A 20,018-nucleotide genomic window follows, 5' to 3' on the forward strand; every position below is an offset into this window, starting at 1 on the left:
GCTAAACCGCTGCGCCACCCAGGGATCCCGAAACATCATGTTTCAACTTGAGCTATCATATGAGATTTTGGTATGTTTTAAACTCTAATTTTCCTAGCAGTTGATACATAAGAATTCATTATTACAGAACTTCATCAGGGAACTGATTTAATATGTATCCCTTAAACGTTTGCTTTAAATATTTTTCAGGCCCTCTGCTTTCTTGTATAACTCAGTTCTTATCTTTCTGCTAGAAAATGAGTTTCCCCATTTAAAATTTTGCTTTTTCATTTTGAGCCACTATGTAAGTTGTTTTTGTGACATAATTCCTTTTCACGAACCCCTGAAAGGGTCTTGCCAGGTACAAACCCAAAATTGCATTTTGGGTTTAATAGGGTCTGATTAGTTATCATATACTTTTATTTATTACATTGACTTTGTTTTTTATTGAGAGTTTGTCATCATGCCAAATGATTACTATGACCAGGTATAGTATTTCAGTTTAGATATGATTTTGTATTTATGTTCTCACATCCAACTTTGTGTTTAGGGCCTCTATTTTTTTGTGTAAGAAACATCTTGCAAATTTCAAATTCATATCTGATGAAAGTAGATTGTTTTACTAGCATCACTTTACAGAATTTGTTCAGGTCTGAACCGTAGGCCATGGAAAGAATGGTGCCTTTTTGGACAGACAGATGTGTACATAAATTATCTTTCTCACATTAAGTGAGGTGGCACATATGTAGGTGAGATCTTTATCCAAATACTAAAAGTCTTTCTTTACCTGTTTTTGTTTACCTAATCATATATAAAGGGTGTGAAGTGTTAAGAGCTCCTTTCCCTTGCTTTCATTTCTGTCCCTCCATCTCACTGTTGGTGTTTTTGTTTTTCTTATATGTTGAACTTCATGTTTTTAGAAAGTTTTACTGGTTGACAGAGTTGGCTGCTTAGTTTTACCTTTCATGTTTCAGCTTGTTTTCCAAGATTTTTAGTATATTCTCCTTTGCATATGAAGATTCTACAACTAACTTCTTTTTTCCCCCAATTATTACCATTGGATTTATACTAAAATGGTATTACTTCAGGAACAAGCATTTATGGGTAGCTGACTAAAATTAAAGGTATAACCTTTTCAAGCCAAGCAATGTAGACTTGCTCTTATATTTTTAAACATACTTAAAAATTTCATAGCATTAAAATTTTAAATATGAACTTTGACTAGTATTTTAGTAAATGTAATTTCAGCGTTTTTTTTTTTGATAATCCATTATTCAAATGATTATAAAGTTGATACAATGATTAAAAATACCCTCAGTGGGAATATGAATCATATTTTTCAATATTAGAAGAAGCCAATTATCTTAAAATCATTAATATGATTCTTACTAATGTAGTAGTAAATGCTAATATGTGTGCCTTCATATTTTAAAATAGACATATATTTCTAGTTTTATATTCTTATCCAGGATTAAAATACAGCAGTTAGGCAAAACTATTTTTGCCAGTTGGAAAAAAAAGAAAAAAGCAAGTCATTTCTAAATGATTTCCTGGCTTAGATATAAAATAAAGAGACTGGATTTTATTATATTAGAGCCAAATATAAAATGAATCAGTCTAGCACACACTTGTTTGGAGCTTTTCTGCATTTAAAATGGTTGGAATTAGCAGTGCTTTCATTGAAAGGTAAATTTTATTGTTAGAAGTAAATTTTTAAAAAATTTTTTTAAAGATTTATTTATGTATGTATGTATGTATGTATGTATTTATTTATTTATTTATGATAGACATAGAGAGAGAGGCAGAGACACAGGAGGAGGGAGAAGCAGGCTCCATGCCAGGAGCCTGACATGGGACTCGATCCCGGGACTCCAGGATCGCGCCCTGGGCCAAAGGCAGGCGCCAAACCGCTGAGCCACCCAGGGATCCCTGTTAGAAGTAAATTTTAAAGATTTATTGTTTTAGTTTAAATTAGTAGGAAAATGAAAACCCATTTGTTGGGGACACATTTTTCTATTAGGACTTTTTTTTTCTTAGTACCGTATGTGTGTAGTAGTTTTTGACTTAGCGCGTGGTTGCATCTAAAAGATCAGTACAGTTGGAAATATTGGAATCTTTTTTTTTTTTTGTGCATTTTCCTAATATTGAGTGAATTCGCGCTAAATATTATTAGGCCTTTGTTCTCAAACTGTTGACACATACTTTGTCATCTTCTGTGTCTTACCTGTTTGAGTGTCTTTTTTTCTGTAAAAGTTAATGGCCTTACAGAGCAGCCAAAACCTAGTGTTTTAGATAGTTGTCTCTGGTAAAATGATAAAAAAGCATGGCTTTTATAATGGAATAAATTACAGAAGTAACATAAACCTAACACTGAATGTGAAGATCAGAGCATAAAAGATACTCCTATGTACTTTATAGTAATGCTGGATCAGTGTTAAAATTTTAACTTTTCTGATTTTTTAATATATTTTATTATGATTTTGCTGTAGAAAATGAGAGTAAGCATTTGGCTTAGTTTAGGTATATAATGCTGACAAGTATGTCTAATGCACGTTGAACTGACGATCTTTCTGAAAGTTCTGTAAGTTACAACCATATTTGATTTGTCATTGGGAGTCAGTCGAACAAAAACCAGAGGGGGTAGGGTGGGGCGTGCGTGTGTGTGTGTGTGTGTGTTTGTGTGTATTTTAACAGCAGCAGAGTTCTGAAACAGGAAATCAGCCTTATCGTATTCATCCAGAGATCTAGGAAGAAGGTAATTGTTTCTTATGCTCGTTAAAACCAGTTAGTTGGGCAACTTAAATTTTTAGAGGTTCACAGATGTAGGTCTGAACAGTTGTAGATGCATTATTTCATAAGAGCTCCGAAGAAAATTTGATTAAGTTTGTTGAGGGGAATAATCTCTCAGCTGATATATGAAAAATATTGTACTTTGGATTTTAGAGTATTGCTAGCATTATCAGTGACCTGATAAGGTACTTTTATGTGGTTCTAATTTGCTTAAATTTAAATCAAGTTCAGAAGGCCTTGATTGTTCCTTTAAAAAGTATTTGTTTAAAACTGCGTAATCTTCCATTTAAACAATAGAAAAAAAGTTAATTCTATGTCAGGTGTTTCTTATTGGAAATTATCTTTCCCTTTTTGTTAATGTATGTATACTCATAATTACATACTTAGGTATTTGTTCACGATTTAATTTTTATCTGTCCGTGGGTAGTCGTCATTTTTAAAGCTGGATAGTTAATATTTCATTGAGCTAGATACCATGCTTTGCTTACTGTACTGTGTTAGGAGTATTTCCCTTTTCTCCCTTTATAAACAGCACTGGTTGTGACCATCTTTGAATAGTTTACTTTGTTATTCTTAGAGTACATTATTAGAGTGGAGTTTTTGGAATAAAAAGTAAAACAGTTTCATAGCTCTTTGATACAGATTGCAGATTTCTTGCCAAATTAACCAATTTATAGTATTGCTACTAAGTAGAAGAATTACTAGCAATTCTTGATGTTACCTTTGAAGAATGTGATATTTTCCTTTAGAAAATGAGATCTAAGGGTACCTGGCTGGCTGGGTTGGTAGAGCATGGGACCCTTAAACTCAGGGTCGTGAGTTCAGGCCCCACACTGGGCATGGAGCCTAAGTTTAAAAATAAATAAATAAATAAAAAATAAATTTAAAAAGAAGACGACGTCTAGGAAGTGAGATCTAAAACTTCATTTTAAAGCAAAAATATGGGTAAACTTTTCTGTCAAGGCAAGTTGGTATAATGTAACAATTTGAGAGAAAGTTGTGAGCTCCTAATTGTTTGGAGGAGTAGAAAGCTCCAGTAGAGCTCATAAATTATTTGGCAGTCAGTTTCCTTTCTGGTTTGGCACTGTGGGCAGTTAATTTAGAAGTGTTAAAAGGAACCTAAAATTTATGCTACCGTGAATTTAAGTGAATATATTGGAATTCTTTTCTAATTTGTTTATAAAAACATCATATTAAGTTGCTTTGTAAAGAGACATTTAAACTAAAATTAAATAACAGGGCATTTCTAGGTTGCATCTCTCATGCAACCTCAAATAATAATGTCTTATTACAATAGTAGAGCTCTTTGCAGTTTATGGAATTGAAGATAATGTCCAGATATCTCATATGGTCCTTGAAACAACCAGTGAAGAAGTTAGAGCAGCTGTTAGGATCATTATTTTTGCAGAAAGAAGAAACAAAAATATTTGAGGCCCAGAGATTTAGTAACTTACCAGCAGTCCATAGGCTTTTAAGTTGAAAGGGGAGAATGGAATTCTGGTCTTCTATATTAAATGACATTACGCATTACATATTTTAGTGCAAGGCCTGACACCTAGGAAATATTTAAATATTCCTGTGTCCTGTCGTGTTTCTGACCATTCTTCTTTATTCTTAAAATCCCCATTTTTCAAGCATTCTTTCTGTTAATATATCCGTAGTTCAAGTTTTGGCACCCATTTCATTTTAGAAAATAAGATTTTAGGCTTTATTAATTTGCTCTTTACAGGAATGATTATATGCTTTATATGTTAGGACAAATTGTTCTCAAATAATGAGCAATTAGCACCTCATCAACTGGAAAATTCAGGGAACTCCTATTTCTGCTTTCCTACCAATATGAATCTTTAATTTAGAAACCAGATACAAACATTTTACACATTTAATAGGGAAAAATAAAATCTAGTAAGAAATATAAAATGTTTCATTAGGTGAGACTCCGACAGAAGTCTGTGAGTGTCGCAATTATTTAAAGCATAATTTGATTAGTAAAGACACTATGGATATAGCTGTGACATGCATGGAAACTATTTGTTAAATTTAAACTTCTTAAAAATTTTTGGGAAAAAAAATGTAGACCTGATGTAGCTTATGAATCAGTGGCTGAATTATTTTTCCTCTCACCTGATCCTTGAGTATCTGTTGGTTGATAGCCCTGACAGAAAGCAGGGGAAAACCTCCAGAAATTCCTGGAAAATAGAATTAAATGGTGAAGTCCTGGTATTTGCTAACTTGCTTTTCATTTTCCGTGTCTTCCTTCATTGGTCTGACTTTATTCCTTCACTCCTGCTGCCGGATAAGCTCAGTGTTCATTCCTCTCGTGAGCCAGGTGACTTCAGATTGGCTTTTGATGCTTTTTGGTCACTACCTCTGTAAATCTGTATGTCCCTTTCTATTTGCCATTCATGCTCCATGTATGTTATGGCTTCATATTGTTAACTTCCAGCTAACTAGAGTTTAAAGAATCTCTTTATTTGATCTGTGGATATAATTTTTCTTAAAAATCATGGCAAGAAAAAAGTGTTACTGATTTGAATACTAGTACTGTATACTGGTATCGTAGTGTAGAAGTTGTTTGGGGATAAGTATGTATATTATATTGAGTAGTACTACAAAGAAACTTCAGAGCTGCTTTATTTTCCATAATTAAAAATTCAGTCTATATTCAGAAACACATTTCTAAAATAAGGCTTAACAAGCTATTTTTTTGTTATCCTCTGTTTGAAAATTCTAGTTAAATTTGTAACATAAACCACGTTAATTTAGGTTCAAGTAAAATTTTAAGACAAGGTAGATATGAATTCTCAGCTCACATGTTTTTTTCTAAAGGTATTTTGTTAATTAGATGTAACTTAGAATATACTTTCTAGTGTTTTAAGTCATGATTGGATGCTTAGAATAGCCAGTAGAAATTTATTTATCTCCTATAGTAGCCACATTATTTTATAATATATCAGTTATATTATTGGTGAAATTGACTTCTGTGGACTGGCTTTAGAACTTAATTACCATTTTTTTTTCTTTCAGTCTACAGTATTCTGTGGTATGAGATGGGATTGTTGTAGCACTTAAATCAAGACTGTTTGTCCAACATGATATGTACGATTATCAAAACTCATCAGTGAATCACTTAAGATCTTGTATGTAAATTTTGCCTTAATTAAAACAAATTGGACATGTTTGCTCCAAGGGGAGGCGAAAGAAGACTGTCTGCTGTTACGTCATGTATCTCATCTCCAGATCTCCTGTAGCAATGGTGGCCATCCACCTTAGGCATGACAAGAAGTACCACATGTGCACATACATGCATTTCTTTTACCTCTCCACTTATTGCATGTAGCCACTGATAATGTGGGGAAAGAAGACCTTTTTTTTCCTTTGGGAAATTTGGGAATATTTTACATTTGTTCTTAATTTAAATACTTAAAAGGCAGGTTGCTAGAGTTAAGATTTCACACAGTTAAGGTTTCTGTTAGGCTTTGATGCTCTTTAGAAGGATTAGGTTGGTTACTCAATAGTAAGTCAGTGTCATTGGAAAAAAAAAAAACCCAAATAGTTATGGTAAGCCCTTACAGTCTGGGTCTGTACCATTTGTTCAATTGATGGACAGCTGTCACTATGTTCTAGTTGTTTTCCATATATTGATGCGTTTAATCCTTATAAACAACCCTGTGTGGTAAGTACTTTGAGCCGTCCCATCTTACACAGAGAACTGAAGACAGGTAAACTTGGAAAAGATTTTTTAATACATGAAGCTGGAGGTCAAGTCCAGGCAGCTTGGCTCTAGAGCGTATGTTCTTAACCACGGTGCCACATTGCCTGCAAGTAGATCACTAGATGGCAAAAATATTTGGCTTCCTTCAGTGACCTAGTTATTCTAATTTTTTATGCTCAACATTTATAAGTTATTAGAGGAGAATTTCATATGAAGCCCTCTACTTGTTATTCAAAAGTATACCCAGTAAGTGCAGGTTAAGGCTATTCTGTATTAGAAATCTTGTATATATATTTTTTTTTCTCAGTCATTTTTATTTGGTTTACATTGTCTAAAAAAAGCATATCAGAAATTTTTAACATTGGGAAGCAAAAAAATCATATATTAGGTGTTTATTGGTATAATTCTTGGCATAACGAATATTTGTCTCAAAATTCAGTGCTTATTAATTGCTGACATCAGTTCTGGAAAAGCCAGTGGAGTTTTGTATTGTCTTTTAGAAGTTTTTAAGTTTTTTTTTTTTATTTTTTTATTTATGATAGTCACAGAGAGAGAGAGAGAGAGAGAGAGAGGCAGAGACACAGGCAGAGGGAGAAGCAGGCTCCATGCACCGGGAGCCTGACGTGGGATTCGATCCCGGGTCTCCAGGATCGCGCCCTGGGCCAAAGGCAGGCGCCAAACCGCTGCGTCACCCAGGGATCCCCAAGAAGTTTTTAAGTTTTAACATCTGATTAGTAGATTCACTTTCATTTGAACCTGCTTCCTCTGAAAATTTTTATATTTTTATTATTGATTTGGAAATAAAAGAGACCTTCATCTCCTTTTATGAGGCAGCATGGTATAACAAGCCTGGGCTTTGGGTTATGTACCTAACTGGTTTGAATCATAGCTCAGTACTAAGTTCCTCAGCACAGAGGAACTTAGTGCAAATTACCCAGTCTTTTTCATCCTCAGTTTTGTCATTCATGAAATGGAAGTATCAACTCTGTAGGATCTTTAAGATTAAATGGGAATGTATTTCTTGTACAGTGGCACATGCTCTCTGTGTCCTTCTAACTTATGATGGATGCTAAAGTCTTGGGTAAAGGAAGGATTGGATTATTGCTCTGTAAGAGACCCCCCAGGCTGATTGTGGCCTTTGGCTCTTTATCTGTCTGGTTAAATCACAGTCCCTGCCACAGCATCCTTAAAACTAGACCCAATTTTCAGTCCTGCATTCTGCATACAGCCTTGTGTGTGTGTCGCGCTAGACTGCTTGTGTGTTCCAGATGTATGTATTTCCGTATCCCTCTTCTGTCCTCTGCCTGGAATGTTCTAACTGCTCTTGTTCGTTCTCCTGTCCTGCTGATGTCTGACTGACTTCTTAAGAATTATCTAACATCACCCACTTTGTGAAGCTTTATCTGTGCCCCTGCAGGATTCATCCCTCTCTCTTTGTCTCTTAAAATGTCTTGGTCTTATATTCAGGAGAGCCTGTGGCACCGTTGCACCTCCATGTGTCTGCCTCTCCTGATAGAGTAGGAACTCTTCCAGTGCAGTAGTCTTTGCTTACTTAGGCTTCTACCCTCAGTGCCCCTTGCACAGAATGCTTGCTCTGTGTCTGACTAATTGAGTGGAAGAGGGGGCCAAGTGAGTTTAATGAGTGTGTAACATAACATCCCTTTTTATGTATAGTTATAGGCCTATGGTTTTTTAAAGTAAGTTAACTAAGTCTTTTGCAACCTCATTTACTTTATTAGTTAGCATTCATAGTGCTAACTAATAGCACATTCATAGTGTAACTAATAGTTACATTTGAGTTTAGTCCCAGTTAAAATGACTGCATTTCCAGGGGCTTTGTACTACTGTGCTTTTTTCTCCAAGGCTAAAATCTTACTAGCATCTTCACTGAAATGAAGGATTCAGTTGGAAAGTTTGTTAGTAGCAGTAATTGTTATTTCTTTGAATAAAAAATTTCTCTGTTGTATTGCTCAGAAAAAAAACTTGGGTGACTTCAGTTTATATTCTTGACTGACATGTATTCATAGTTTCTTAGGTAGGAATTCTGGATTGGTGGCAGCTGCTTTGGGTTTACTGTTGCCTCATTTTTTTCCTGAGTGTTATTTCTCATTTTCTATATGTTGGTGCTCCCAAGACAGAGTTACAAGGTAAAGATTATTCACTTTCAGGAATTAATACTGCTACAGGCTTAATTTGAACCTCCAATTTCTTTTTTTTTTCTCATGAATGGACATACTACCTAAAACATTTTGGTAATTGAACATAGGTCTTTGAGCTACATTTTTAGGTGGAACTACTTTCTCATGTGAGAATAATAGATGACAACTATTATTTGTAATGTTAAAAATGATAATCCTAAAAGTTTTAGAGCCTTTATAGTAAAAGAACCCTTTGAGGTTGGGGGTGAATTTATGTACTCTTAAAGTGACAAAAATTAGATGGTCTTTTATCATTATATGTGTGTTTGTGTGTGTGTATGTGTATATACATATATGCATTTTGATAGAAATTCATTTTTTTAAACTATATACAGAGCTGAATTTAAGTCATGAGGGACAAGACAATATTTTGTTATGACAGTAAATAGACTTGTAGATAATTATAAAACAATTCAAAAAATGTTTTAGAAATAGTGCAGGTGCATTGTATCAGCAACAGAAAATAGAAGACAAAAATGAGAAAAAAATATATATTTCCACCACCTATAGATGATTAGTTGTGATCTTTTCATCTACATGTTTATATGGATATATATGCATTATTATGCCAGTGTGGCATAATGCTGTATATTCTCTCTTGAAACCTTTTTTTTTTGTTAGTAATGTCTGCTTTTCCATGTCAGTAAAATTTCATCTCACCTAATGCCCAGATCATATTCAAATTTCTCTGGTTGGCTCAAAAATGTTCTTTATGGCCGGTTTGTCCAGAGCAATATCCAGAATAGTACTGTACCTATGAACTTGGCTCTTAGAACGCTTAAGTCTTTTTATTTTTTGAAGATTTTATTATTTATTCATGAGAGACCCAGAGAGAGAGAGAGAGAGAGAGACAGACAGAGACACAGGCAGAGGGAGAAGCAGAGAAGCAGGCTCCGTGGTAGGGAGCCTGATATGGGGACTCAATCCCGGGACTCTGGGATCATGCTCTGAGCCGAAGGCAGACGCTCAACCACTGAGCCACCTAGGCGTCCCATAGAATGCTTAAGTCTTTACATCAAGGATAGCTACCCTCCTTGCCTTTTTAAAAGACATTGGAGCAGAGACTGGGTCATGTGCTACAGATCTTTTGAATCTGTCCAGTTAATTCTCACATGTCATTTAGCTTGTTTTCTTTGTTTTATTTACTGTAAATTATTGTATTTATTGTAAATTAAAATTTATATCTAAATGCTTGGTGGATTCTCAGATTGAAGATACCTTAGTTATTATAGATGATGCTGTGTCCTTTGTATTGTATTTGTATTGTATTGTATTATAGGATCTCTATGTAATTTTCTTGGTGATGGTGATGGACCCCTGAAATTGGGTGGTGGTGGTGGCCCTTTCTGCCTGCTGTTCAGTTGTATTTGTCTCCTTACATTAGTATTTTGTGCAGTGTTACTGTTTCTCTAAGAAAGTTCATCATCCAGTCACCTGTTGGTGTAGAACCAGTTGTTGATCCTTGCCTAAATCAGTAATTTTATTAGGGGTTGCAAAATACCATTTTTAAAGTTCTGTTCTTTTGTGTTTATTAACTGGCGTTTTTCTGTAAAGTAGATCTTTACGGCTATTTGGTTGCCCTGAAATACAGAACCTACAGGAAAAGTAGCATCAATACTTAATCTCCCCCTTTACCTACTTTCAAAGTAAAGAAAGAACTGTTAAAATAGCCACTTCAAAAGGGTGATAAATGAAAAAGATTTAGTTCTTTTTTTCTTTTGAGTATCCTTATAGACTCAATGGTTTTAATTTTATTTAGGGTATTTTAATTTACTACCATTTAAATTTTTTCTTTGATACTCAGATTGTTACAATGCAAGGCCCTGGGATGTCTTCTTGTTAGCTCCAAATCTGTCTGATAGACACCATTAATCTCTGAATACCTTCCTTGTCTTCTGGCACAGAAAGATCTTCCTGTATCTTCCTGCCCCAGACCTGGCATCAGTTGTTCCAAGGAGTTTAGTATCTTTTAGTGTATTATATATTAGAGATGAAATCTGCATTCAGGGATTGTTTACTGCTAGGATTGATATGCTTTTAGGCCACGTCAGTGAAAACACCTAGAGAACATAAATTCTTATAAACATGAGTTCATGATGATGTTTTAGTGTTTTTACTTGATTTCTTGATTTTATAATGGTCTCTCTTTTATACCTGTAATCATGAATCTTAAAATTATTAGCATAATTAGCAGTTTTTTTCTACAATATAGAAAAAAGCTTGAGGATATCAACACTGAAATAGTAAAAACAAACTCTCAGAAGAAGTTTAAATTTTCTTTGTAGTTCTTTTTGTTCTTAGAGTGCTTCCTACCAAGAAGTACAGTGAACTTGCAATGTCCAAATAACTCCTGTAAGATAAGCCCTGTCTCCTGGTTATCAATTTGGTATTTAATCGGGTTTGTGGGATCCCTGGGTGGCGCAGCGGTTTGGCGCCTGCCCTTTGGCCCAGGGCGCGATCTTGGAAACCTGGGATCGAATCCCACGTCGGGCTCCCGGTGCATGGAGCCTGCTTCTCCCTCTGCCTGTGTCTCTGCCTCTCTCTCTCTCTCTCTCTGTGTGACTATCATAAATAATAAATAAAAATTAAAAAAAAAATTTAATCGGGTTTGTTGCTGTTTTTAGTGTATGCTTCTCCCCTTTGCCTCTCCTTCCCTGTGAAGTAATCATCTTTATTCGTTTCTCAGTTATCATCTGTGTGTGTGTGTCTGCACATGCACGTGTATGTTGAGAAGTTCAAATTCAAGCAACTATATGTGTAAGAGTTCTTCATTTTATACCAAAGGAACATTTTTTTTTTTTAATACAGAACTTAGCGTACTGTATATGCTGTTCTGTGTGGGGTTTTTTTTTTTTCCCTTAAAATATTTTTAGGTCTATCCAATCAGTGTGTGGTAAAACTATGGATAAAACCTTTTAAAAAATAATACTAAAATAAAGGCCTTTGGTAACTTGATAATTATTTTTGGATTGAAACTAATACTGAAATCAGCTCAATAATGTGAATGCAGCAGGAAGTGAAAAAATAAGATCTAGAAAAAGGCACTGGATTTAGTGAATTTTGGATTGTATTTGAAGAACGAGTGGGGGGTCCAGGAGTAGACAGGTGGAGAACTTCAGGGATGGTGTTGATAGGAGGCTTGAGGCAGATTAGCTTGGCTATTTGGGAAGGTCTGTGTTCCCAAAATCGTGAGATTAGAAAGAGGGATGATGGCACTCAAGAGGAAATGAGAGCTGCTACGATCGACAAAATGCATAGGAATGTAGATTTGGTGATAGTTTCTTTTTAGTTAGTTTGATACAGATTCTTCTGGAGCACAGAAGTTTGTTTTTATGCCAACTGTAGTGTGTAACATAAATGAATAGAACGGCTTGCTAAGTGTTGACTACCTTGATAGTAAATGATAGTAAGTTTCTACCTTAGTTCAGTATTAGACACAAATACCAAGAACTTGGAGATCACTGTGGTTGTCTCAGCCTAATTGCATGGAATGGGAAATTGAAGCCTAAAAAGGTTTAGTTACATGTCCAAATTATACAACTGGATGGAGGCATAGCCAGCTCTTAAATCTGGCTTCCTAATTCTTAATTGTACTTTTCTCTGTGCTGTGGTGCAGTATATAACTATGAAAAATGAGTAGTTGTGTAGCTATTTTTGTTTTTATTTTGATGCTTGGTTTGTGTCCCAACGTGACTTCAGTTCTGTGATTTATAAGCTCTGTGGTTTTGTTTTTCAGGTACCCATGTCTAAGCATTGGAAGTTGCTTTTTTCCTTGAAGGTGTTTTTAATGTACTAGGTAGAGGGATTTGAAAATTATTTTGCCTTATGATTATTTTGAGGATCTTTTTTTGGAATTATGTACTCTCCTGTGTTTCTTAATTACATATGGTGGTTTATAAATACCTTGGACAACCATTTAATTTTTAAAATCAACTAATGTTTTACCACATGTATGTGTTAGTTTGCATTGTTGTATATTTCAGATATTTCCTTAACTTAAATACTCAGATATTTATCCCAACATTATTGCTATGGGGTTTCCTGCAGAAAGACTTGAAGGCGTATACAGGAACAATATTGATGATGTAGTAAGGTAAGAACTCTTATTTTCTGTTTCAAATATTGATGTATTTATGCTGTATTTTCATTTAGAGAAGATTTCTAAATCGTGGAAAATGACGTACTCTGAGATGTAAACTCTATTTTTATTATGTTGGTGCTCTGTAACTGCTTTCTGTTTGTTTAATGGACCTCAGTGGGATACAACCTATTTTATAAGAACCTTTGACATGATCAGGTGTATGTGATACGGTTTCGTGGACTCCTTTCAATGCTTCTTATCAAGTTAATTTTAATTCCTGGATTCCATTGCACTATGATTTTTGTCTTTTATTTCAGAATTGGGGATTAGGTTTAGAATCCTTGAGTGGATTCATTCACTTAAATTTATTCATTCTAAGGTAGAGATAACTGATACCATCTATTTTTTACATGGAACAGTTTGTAATGAGCTATAAGTATACCGTGCATTTGAAGAAGTATTTTGTACAGAGGATCTGGACAGGAATTGCTGGACAAATGAAAGCCTAATTTTGTCTCTTTTATAAACTTGGGTAACTTTCTGAGTATAATTATTATTTGATTCAAAACAGTATTTTTCAAGGCTGATTTAAATAATTTAATACATGTATAACCTGAGTACATGATATATTTTATGAGAGAAGGAATTTGTATCTGTTGTGCAGTCTTAATATATTTTCTCACTCCAAAGCAAAAATAAATATGCATGAAAATTAACTGTAAATGTCAGCAGAAAATTTAATGGGTTTTTAAAGTTTATATTTTTGGAGTATATCCTTTATCCTCTTTCAGAAATCTCTTTCTTGGAGACTTTTAATTTAAATATTTGGGGAGAATTAATGTTTTCATAATGGGAGAGCACTTTGCAAAGCATTATGCAGATGTAGAATCCTTTTATAATAGTTGTCTAAGCATATGAGGCTAGCTATATTCTTATATGAGCTAGCCATAAGTTGTTTTCCTAAGTGGTTAATTTTTTAGGAGTTTGCCTTGAACTGATGTATATATTTGCATTTTGCAGTATTGTGTCCAGTTGGACTGTTTTAGTGTTTATATTCTGTTCAGAATTATTAAATGTCAGTATCTACAAAAACTACAGAAAAACCCAAACTACTACTTTCTTTGTAGTTTCTGTTACAATGATAGGTACATGGGTCTGTCAGAAGTACTATATAAGAGTGTGAAAATAGGAAAATAAATGTATCTTCTCATGGTTGGGCAGGACACAGTTGGAAGGATGGGTAACATCACAGATCCATGATACAGCTTCGTCAGTGGTGATACACATCTACAGAAAATGCAGTAGGGGATGGAAAACAGAATGAGGGGCATAAATTTTGAATCGAGGGTGATGGGAGAATCTGGAAAATGAGCAGTGCAGTCACTGCACATGTATTCTCTGCTGTGGCGCAGGAGTGTTTAATCAGGCCTCCTTATGACTTAGATGAAATATTTTGTAGGTTGATCTCTTTTATATTACTACTGTATAATTCTGTGTTCAACCGAGTACTAATTCAACCAAATCAGATTAGTACTCGTATGGAAAGAAGAGTATGAATACTGTGGGTAGAGGACAGGTTTTCTAGTCACTGCAAGGGCATCCTTGTGCTAAGTTAACCTGGGGGCTGGTCGTGCTTTGCCTGCTCTTTGCTCTCTTATGACAGTGAAAAGTCACTGAAAGTGATTGATTGTCTTTTCGGTTATTAATAAGTTTGGTTTCTGGATCTACACATTTCATTTTCAGACCTTAGACTATAATAATCTCACCAAGAAAATACTGTGCTGGGAAGTGTTTTGATCTGTCATCTTCTGACTTGGTATCTCCCACCTTTGTGCCTCTGAATTAAGATTCACGCATTTAATTTGCTATCAATAACCAGGGTTGAAGTTTATTCTGTCTGCTTTAGTGTGTCTAGTTTATTTTAGCTAGCTTTTGATTTTTTTCAAATGTTACTCCTTAAAAAAGGTTTGTGAATATGGTTTGTTATTTAGCTAATAGTTATTGTTATTTGACCAGTTAATCTTGTGACCCTTATGGTAATGGCAATGGCAGTAGCATGTAAATAATGAAGAATTATAAGAGTGTAATAGCTGTGATATACTTAGTTTGTCTTGCCCTCCCCCATTTTTTGACTGGGGGGATTTATGGCTAGTGAGGTTGGCTTCACTTGCTCACTCCATTTCGCTTCTATTACAAGAAAAAGGATGAACAGTGACCACAAAGGTAGCTCTAGCTTTTTCCCTATGAAGTAAAATAAAATAAATAACCTTCAGGTAATTTTCCTGTGAGGATTAACCTCTCCAAGGGACTTCGGTACTACTGTCTCTAGTACCTAAATGATTGATTTCCTTGATCGGTTCCCACAATATTGGACACAGTAGTAATAATCAGTAGTGATTCCTTTTTGGTTCAAAGATGATAACATCTCAATGAAAAAATATTTCTTTATTTCCTTACCAGTTTTCTCTTAACAAAGGTATTTCCATTGGGATTTTCCTTAGCCCTACCTATTGGGATGTCTTTATTTATTTATTTATTTATTTATTTATTTATTTATTTATTTTTTAAGATTTTATTTATTTATTCATGAGAGATAGAGAGAGAGGCAGAGACACAGGCAGAGGGAGAAGCAGGCTCCATGCAGGGAGCCTGACGTGGGACTCCATCCCCGGTCTTCAGGATCACGCCCTGGGCCAAAGATGGTGCTAAACCACTGAGCCACTGGGCTGCCCCCTATTGGGATAGCTAAAGAATATTTAAAATTACCTTTCCTTCTGTAAATCCTTGTTTTTTCTATGATTTTCCCCCCAGACAAGAAATGCTGTGCCAGGTTCAGATTTTGTTAGTGTTGTATGTCTTTGAGTAAAAGAAACTGAAAGTGCATATGCCTTTATGCTTAAATTATGCAGTACTCAACTCTTTTGGGATATGGATTGTTATGGCAGCGTGAAGTTTTATACTTGAGGTACTCAGGTGACAAATCTTTAACCTCTCTTTTTGAGGTTACCTCCTAGGATCAGGAATTAATGTAAATAAACAAAAAGTGGGGGAGAAGTGAACTAAGCTGAAATTTTTTACTATCTAAACTGTAAATGTTTTGTTTAATAATCAGAATTGACAGGGCAGGACAAGGACAAGGACATCTCAACAAGGGAAGTTGAAGAGCTAACTGTTCCCAGATTGTTTTTCTTCTTTTCCTCTTATACCCACCTTCTCTCCCCCTCCTTTACTGCCACTGAGCTCTTGCTCTGACTAGCTGGTAATTTGAAACAATGTTTTATTCAGGTAATTGATTATTCTTGGATATGTGTGGTAATCTTATTCCTGGGGCTAATATTGAAGTTACCCTAATTTATATGTTATCGAGTATAAATCAAAGCAGTCTTTAACAAAACGATGCATTATGTGTTTAACAGACAGATATAGCTTAAGAACTCTTTGGTAGTTAATAAATCAGACAGATGTAGGTTTCATAGAAGTGAACTGGCTTTCTTACTGCAGAACCTTTAATACACTGCTGTGTCTTGTGAATCTCTCAAGAGTGAAATTCGAATATGCTGCTTTCCTGTTCCTTTTTTTTTTTTCTTTCTCTCCCTCACCCCTTCTCTGTTTTCTTTTCTTTTGTACTGTATTGAATAGCATTTCTCTAAACAGTGTTCCTTGCAATTTGGGAAATGTTGAAAATGAAAAAAGGTGGATATAACAGTATTTCTTTCCCCCTACTCTGCAATCAGTAGCACACAGTTTACTTCCCCTTTTATTGGAAAGATTTGAGATTTGGGTAGATTGCCCTATTTATTGTGAGGAAATGCTTAGAGCTTAGTCTTCTGATATATTGTGATTTTTTTTTTAAAGGACTTAATCCATCATCTTCTTTACTATTAGCTTTTTTATTCATATATTTATCTTCCAACTTCCTGTTTTACATATTTTCTTCTTGAAAAAACTTCAAATAATCTTCTCTTAATTATATGTTGATCTCTCAATCAACTTTATTTAACGTGTTGGTTTTTGATACAAAAGGAAAAGTGTTTGTCTTCCCAACATTGTCATTATTGGCTACTCAGTTCAAAGAATTAAAAAGCAAGTATATAGAGGAAAATTTCACAGTAATTTACAGGAAAAAGTATCAATTCCAGTCTCCCTTTTCAACAACTTTTGACTTCTTCCTTCATATTGCCTTTCTGTTTCCTTCCTTTTTTTCTCTTTATTGAGGTGAAAAGTATATAACATAAGATTAATCATTTTAAAGTGAACAGTTCAGTGACATTTTGTATCTTCAGTGTTTTGTAGCTATCAGTTTTCTCAAGTTCCAAAACATTTTTATCACCCCCAAAGAAACCCTATACCCATTGGCTGCCTCCCACTTCTATTAGTTCTATTACAAATAGCAGAACCTTAATGGATTGGACAGTGTTTATAGTATCTATACCAATCCAGTTTTTGAAATTTTAATAATAGGTAGGTAACATTGTACTTTATTCACATGCATGTGCTGCTGTTGCAAAAGCAGTTTACATATGTCATTGTATTAAAAATCTCTACTGTACACCTGTCCCCATTTCATATATGGTTTATTTTTTATTTTTTATTTTTTTAAAATTTTTATTTATTTATGATAGTCACACAGAGAGAGAGAGAGAGAGAGAGAGAGAGAGGCAGAGGGAGAAGCAGGCTCCATGCACCGGGAGCCCGACGTGGGATTCGATCCCGGGTCTCCAGGATTGCGCCATGGGCTAAAGGCAGGCGCCAAACCGCTGCGCCACCCAGGGATCCCTCATATATGGTTTAAAAGAGATTACCTTCCCCAAGTGCTGCAGTTGATAATAGTGAGCTAAGGGTCACATCCAGTCTGTCATTTTCCCAAGCTGATTTTCTTAGTAGCCATATCTATCAGAAGATGAAATGTACCATATACATGTATATGCCAGAGGTAGATGCTATATTTAGGCATATGCCAGAAAATTTATTTAAGATTTGAGTTTCCAGATTGAAAAGAGATATATAGTGCCAAGCGGGATGAATGAAAACAGGCCCGTGCCAGGCAGTTATGACATTTTTTTAGGAACACCAGAAATAATGAGAATGTCTCAAAAGCTTGCAGGATCATTTAGGAAGGATTAGAAATATAAATGACATCTAACTTCTCAGCACCTAAGAGTTAAAGATGGAAGATGGAGGAGCAGTGCTGTCCGAGTTCTCTGTTCAGCTTAGAGTTCTGCATCCAGCCAAACCATCAGTCAAGTGCAAAAGTAGGAGAGAAAGACATGCAAGAACAACCAAAAAATATGTACCCATGCAGCATTTCTTCGGAAAGCACTATAGAGTGCACCCTAACAAAATGAGAGAATAAACCAAGAAAGAAAAGAGAAGGGGCTTTGGTAAACAGTGGATCCAACTCAGAAGCAACAAAGAAAAGTCGAGAGATGACAACTGTGTTATAAGCTGAAGAGCAAGCAATTCTGATGGGAGCAGTAGGAAAGAGGGCTTCAGGAAAAAAAATAAAAAATTGAACTGATAGATGGATATTGAAATGTTTGGGGAAATAGATTCTTTGAAAAATAGGTGAATTAGAATAGGAAGCAAATAACTAATATCTGTTGGATGGCCTAACCCAGAATCGTCGTATTGCCATTTAAGGTTAGGAATAAGAGAAGTAAAAAGTGGGGGTGGTACTGGTTTTGTAGGCTTCATCTACTGTGGCGGAAGCTATGCAGGTAATTGATAAATCTTCAAGAAGTAGTGTTGTATGTATAACATAGAAATGCTGAATTAAATCCAGGAAAAAAATAAATGAGTAGTTGATGATGGGGGAAGAAGTGAGGATATTAGTTTGAGGATGAATAGAGCTGGAAGTGAATAATATTTTTTATTGTGGTAAAATTATATATATAGGTTATATGTATACATATAAAATATATACTATAAAATTCTCCCCCCCCCCTTTTTTAGACATGGGGCAGAGAGACAGACAAAGGGTGGGGGTGTCTTAAGCAGGCTCCATGCCCAGTGTGAAGCCTGATGCAGGACTTGATCTAATGACCCTGAGAAGATCATGACTTCAGCTGAAGTCAACTGAGCTCCTAAAATTTACCATTTTAACCTCCCCCCCCCCCCCACAAGATTTTATTTATTTATTCATGAGAGACACAGGCAGAGGGAGAAGCAGGCTCCTTGCAGGGAGCCCGATGTGGGACTCGATCTCAGGACCCCGGGGTCATGCCCTGGGCTGAAGGCAGACACTCAATCACTGAGCCACCCAGGTGTCCCCATTTTAACCATTTCTAAATGTGTACTTCAGTGGTGTTGGGTACATTTGCATTGCACAGCTGTCATCACTGTCACATCTAAAACGTTTTTTTCTCCTACCACACTGAAATGTTGTAGTAACTCTCCATTCTCCCTACTCTGAGCTCTTGGCAACCACACTGTTCTACTTTCTGTCTCTGTGCATGGAATTATTCTGAGTACCTTATATGAGTGGAGTCATGCAATATTTGTCTTTTTGTGACTGACTTAGCATAGCATGTGATTTCACTTAGCATTATGTATTCATGTTGTTGCCTCACAGGCCACATTTTCTTCCATTGTACATACATACCACATTCCGTTTATTCATCCAGGGAGAGACACTTGGGTTTCTTCTACTTTTGACTATTGTAAATAATGCTGGTATGACCATAGGTGTATCAGTATCTGTACAGGGCCCCACTTTCAGTTTGTTTGGTTACATACCCAGAAATGGGAATGGCTGGGTCAAATGATGATTCTGTGTTTTACTTTTTGAGGGACTGCCATATTGTTTCCCACAACAGCTGCATCATTTTTTATTCTCACCAGCAAGTACAAATGTTCCAATTTCTCCACATCCTCATCAACACTTGTTATTTTCTAGGCTTTTTTTTTTCTTTCTTTCTTTCTTTTTTTTTTTAATAGAGCCATCCTAATAGGTATGAAGTGTATCTCATTGTGTGTCTCTCCCCCTCCCTGCTCCATCGTTATTTTAAACCAGTGTAACTTGGGGAAATCGCACACGTCAGCTATAGAAGCAGAGACCTGGGAAACTTACCCCTCCCTCCCTATGAGCCTTGGTAACTGACCTCTCCTGCAAAGCCCGTTCCCCCAAAACAAGAAGAAGAGGACGAAGCATAAAGAACCCTTATTTTCGCTAGAAACTTTCCAAGATCTTCCCTTCCCATTCTTTTTACTTCGGGAGTGTGATAGCTGATAATTGCTTCATTTGTTAGGAACCAGA

The 20,018-nt window shown here is 35.5% G+C and overlaps 1 protein-coding gene across 2 annotated transcripts in view; it reads left to right on the forward strand.

Annotated features, from left to right (window-relative positions):
• Positions 1-20,018, forward strand: part of PTEN (phosphatase and tensin homolog) — an 88,359-nt gene that overhangs the window by 11,655 nt on the left and 56,686 nt on the right. Inside the window, exon 2 of one of the 2 annotated variants that reach the window (XM_041729486.1) lies at positions 12,691-12,775. In XM_041729486.1, coding sequence (XP_041585420.1) covers positions 12,691-12,775 — 85 coding nt within the window. Of the gene's footprint in view, positions 1-7; positions 71-12,690; positions 12,776-20,018 lie in introns of those variants that run through there. The other variant, XM_041729487.1, reaches the window with a different exon arrangement.

Source organism: Vulpes lagopus, chromosome 14 (assembly GCF_018345385.1).
Source record: "Vulpes lagopus strain Blue_001 chromosome 14, ASM1834538v1, whole genome shotgun sequence".
NCBI lineage: Eukaryota > Metazoa > Chordata > Mammalia > Carnivora > Canidae > Vulpes > Vulpes lagopus.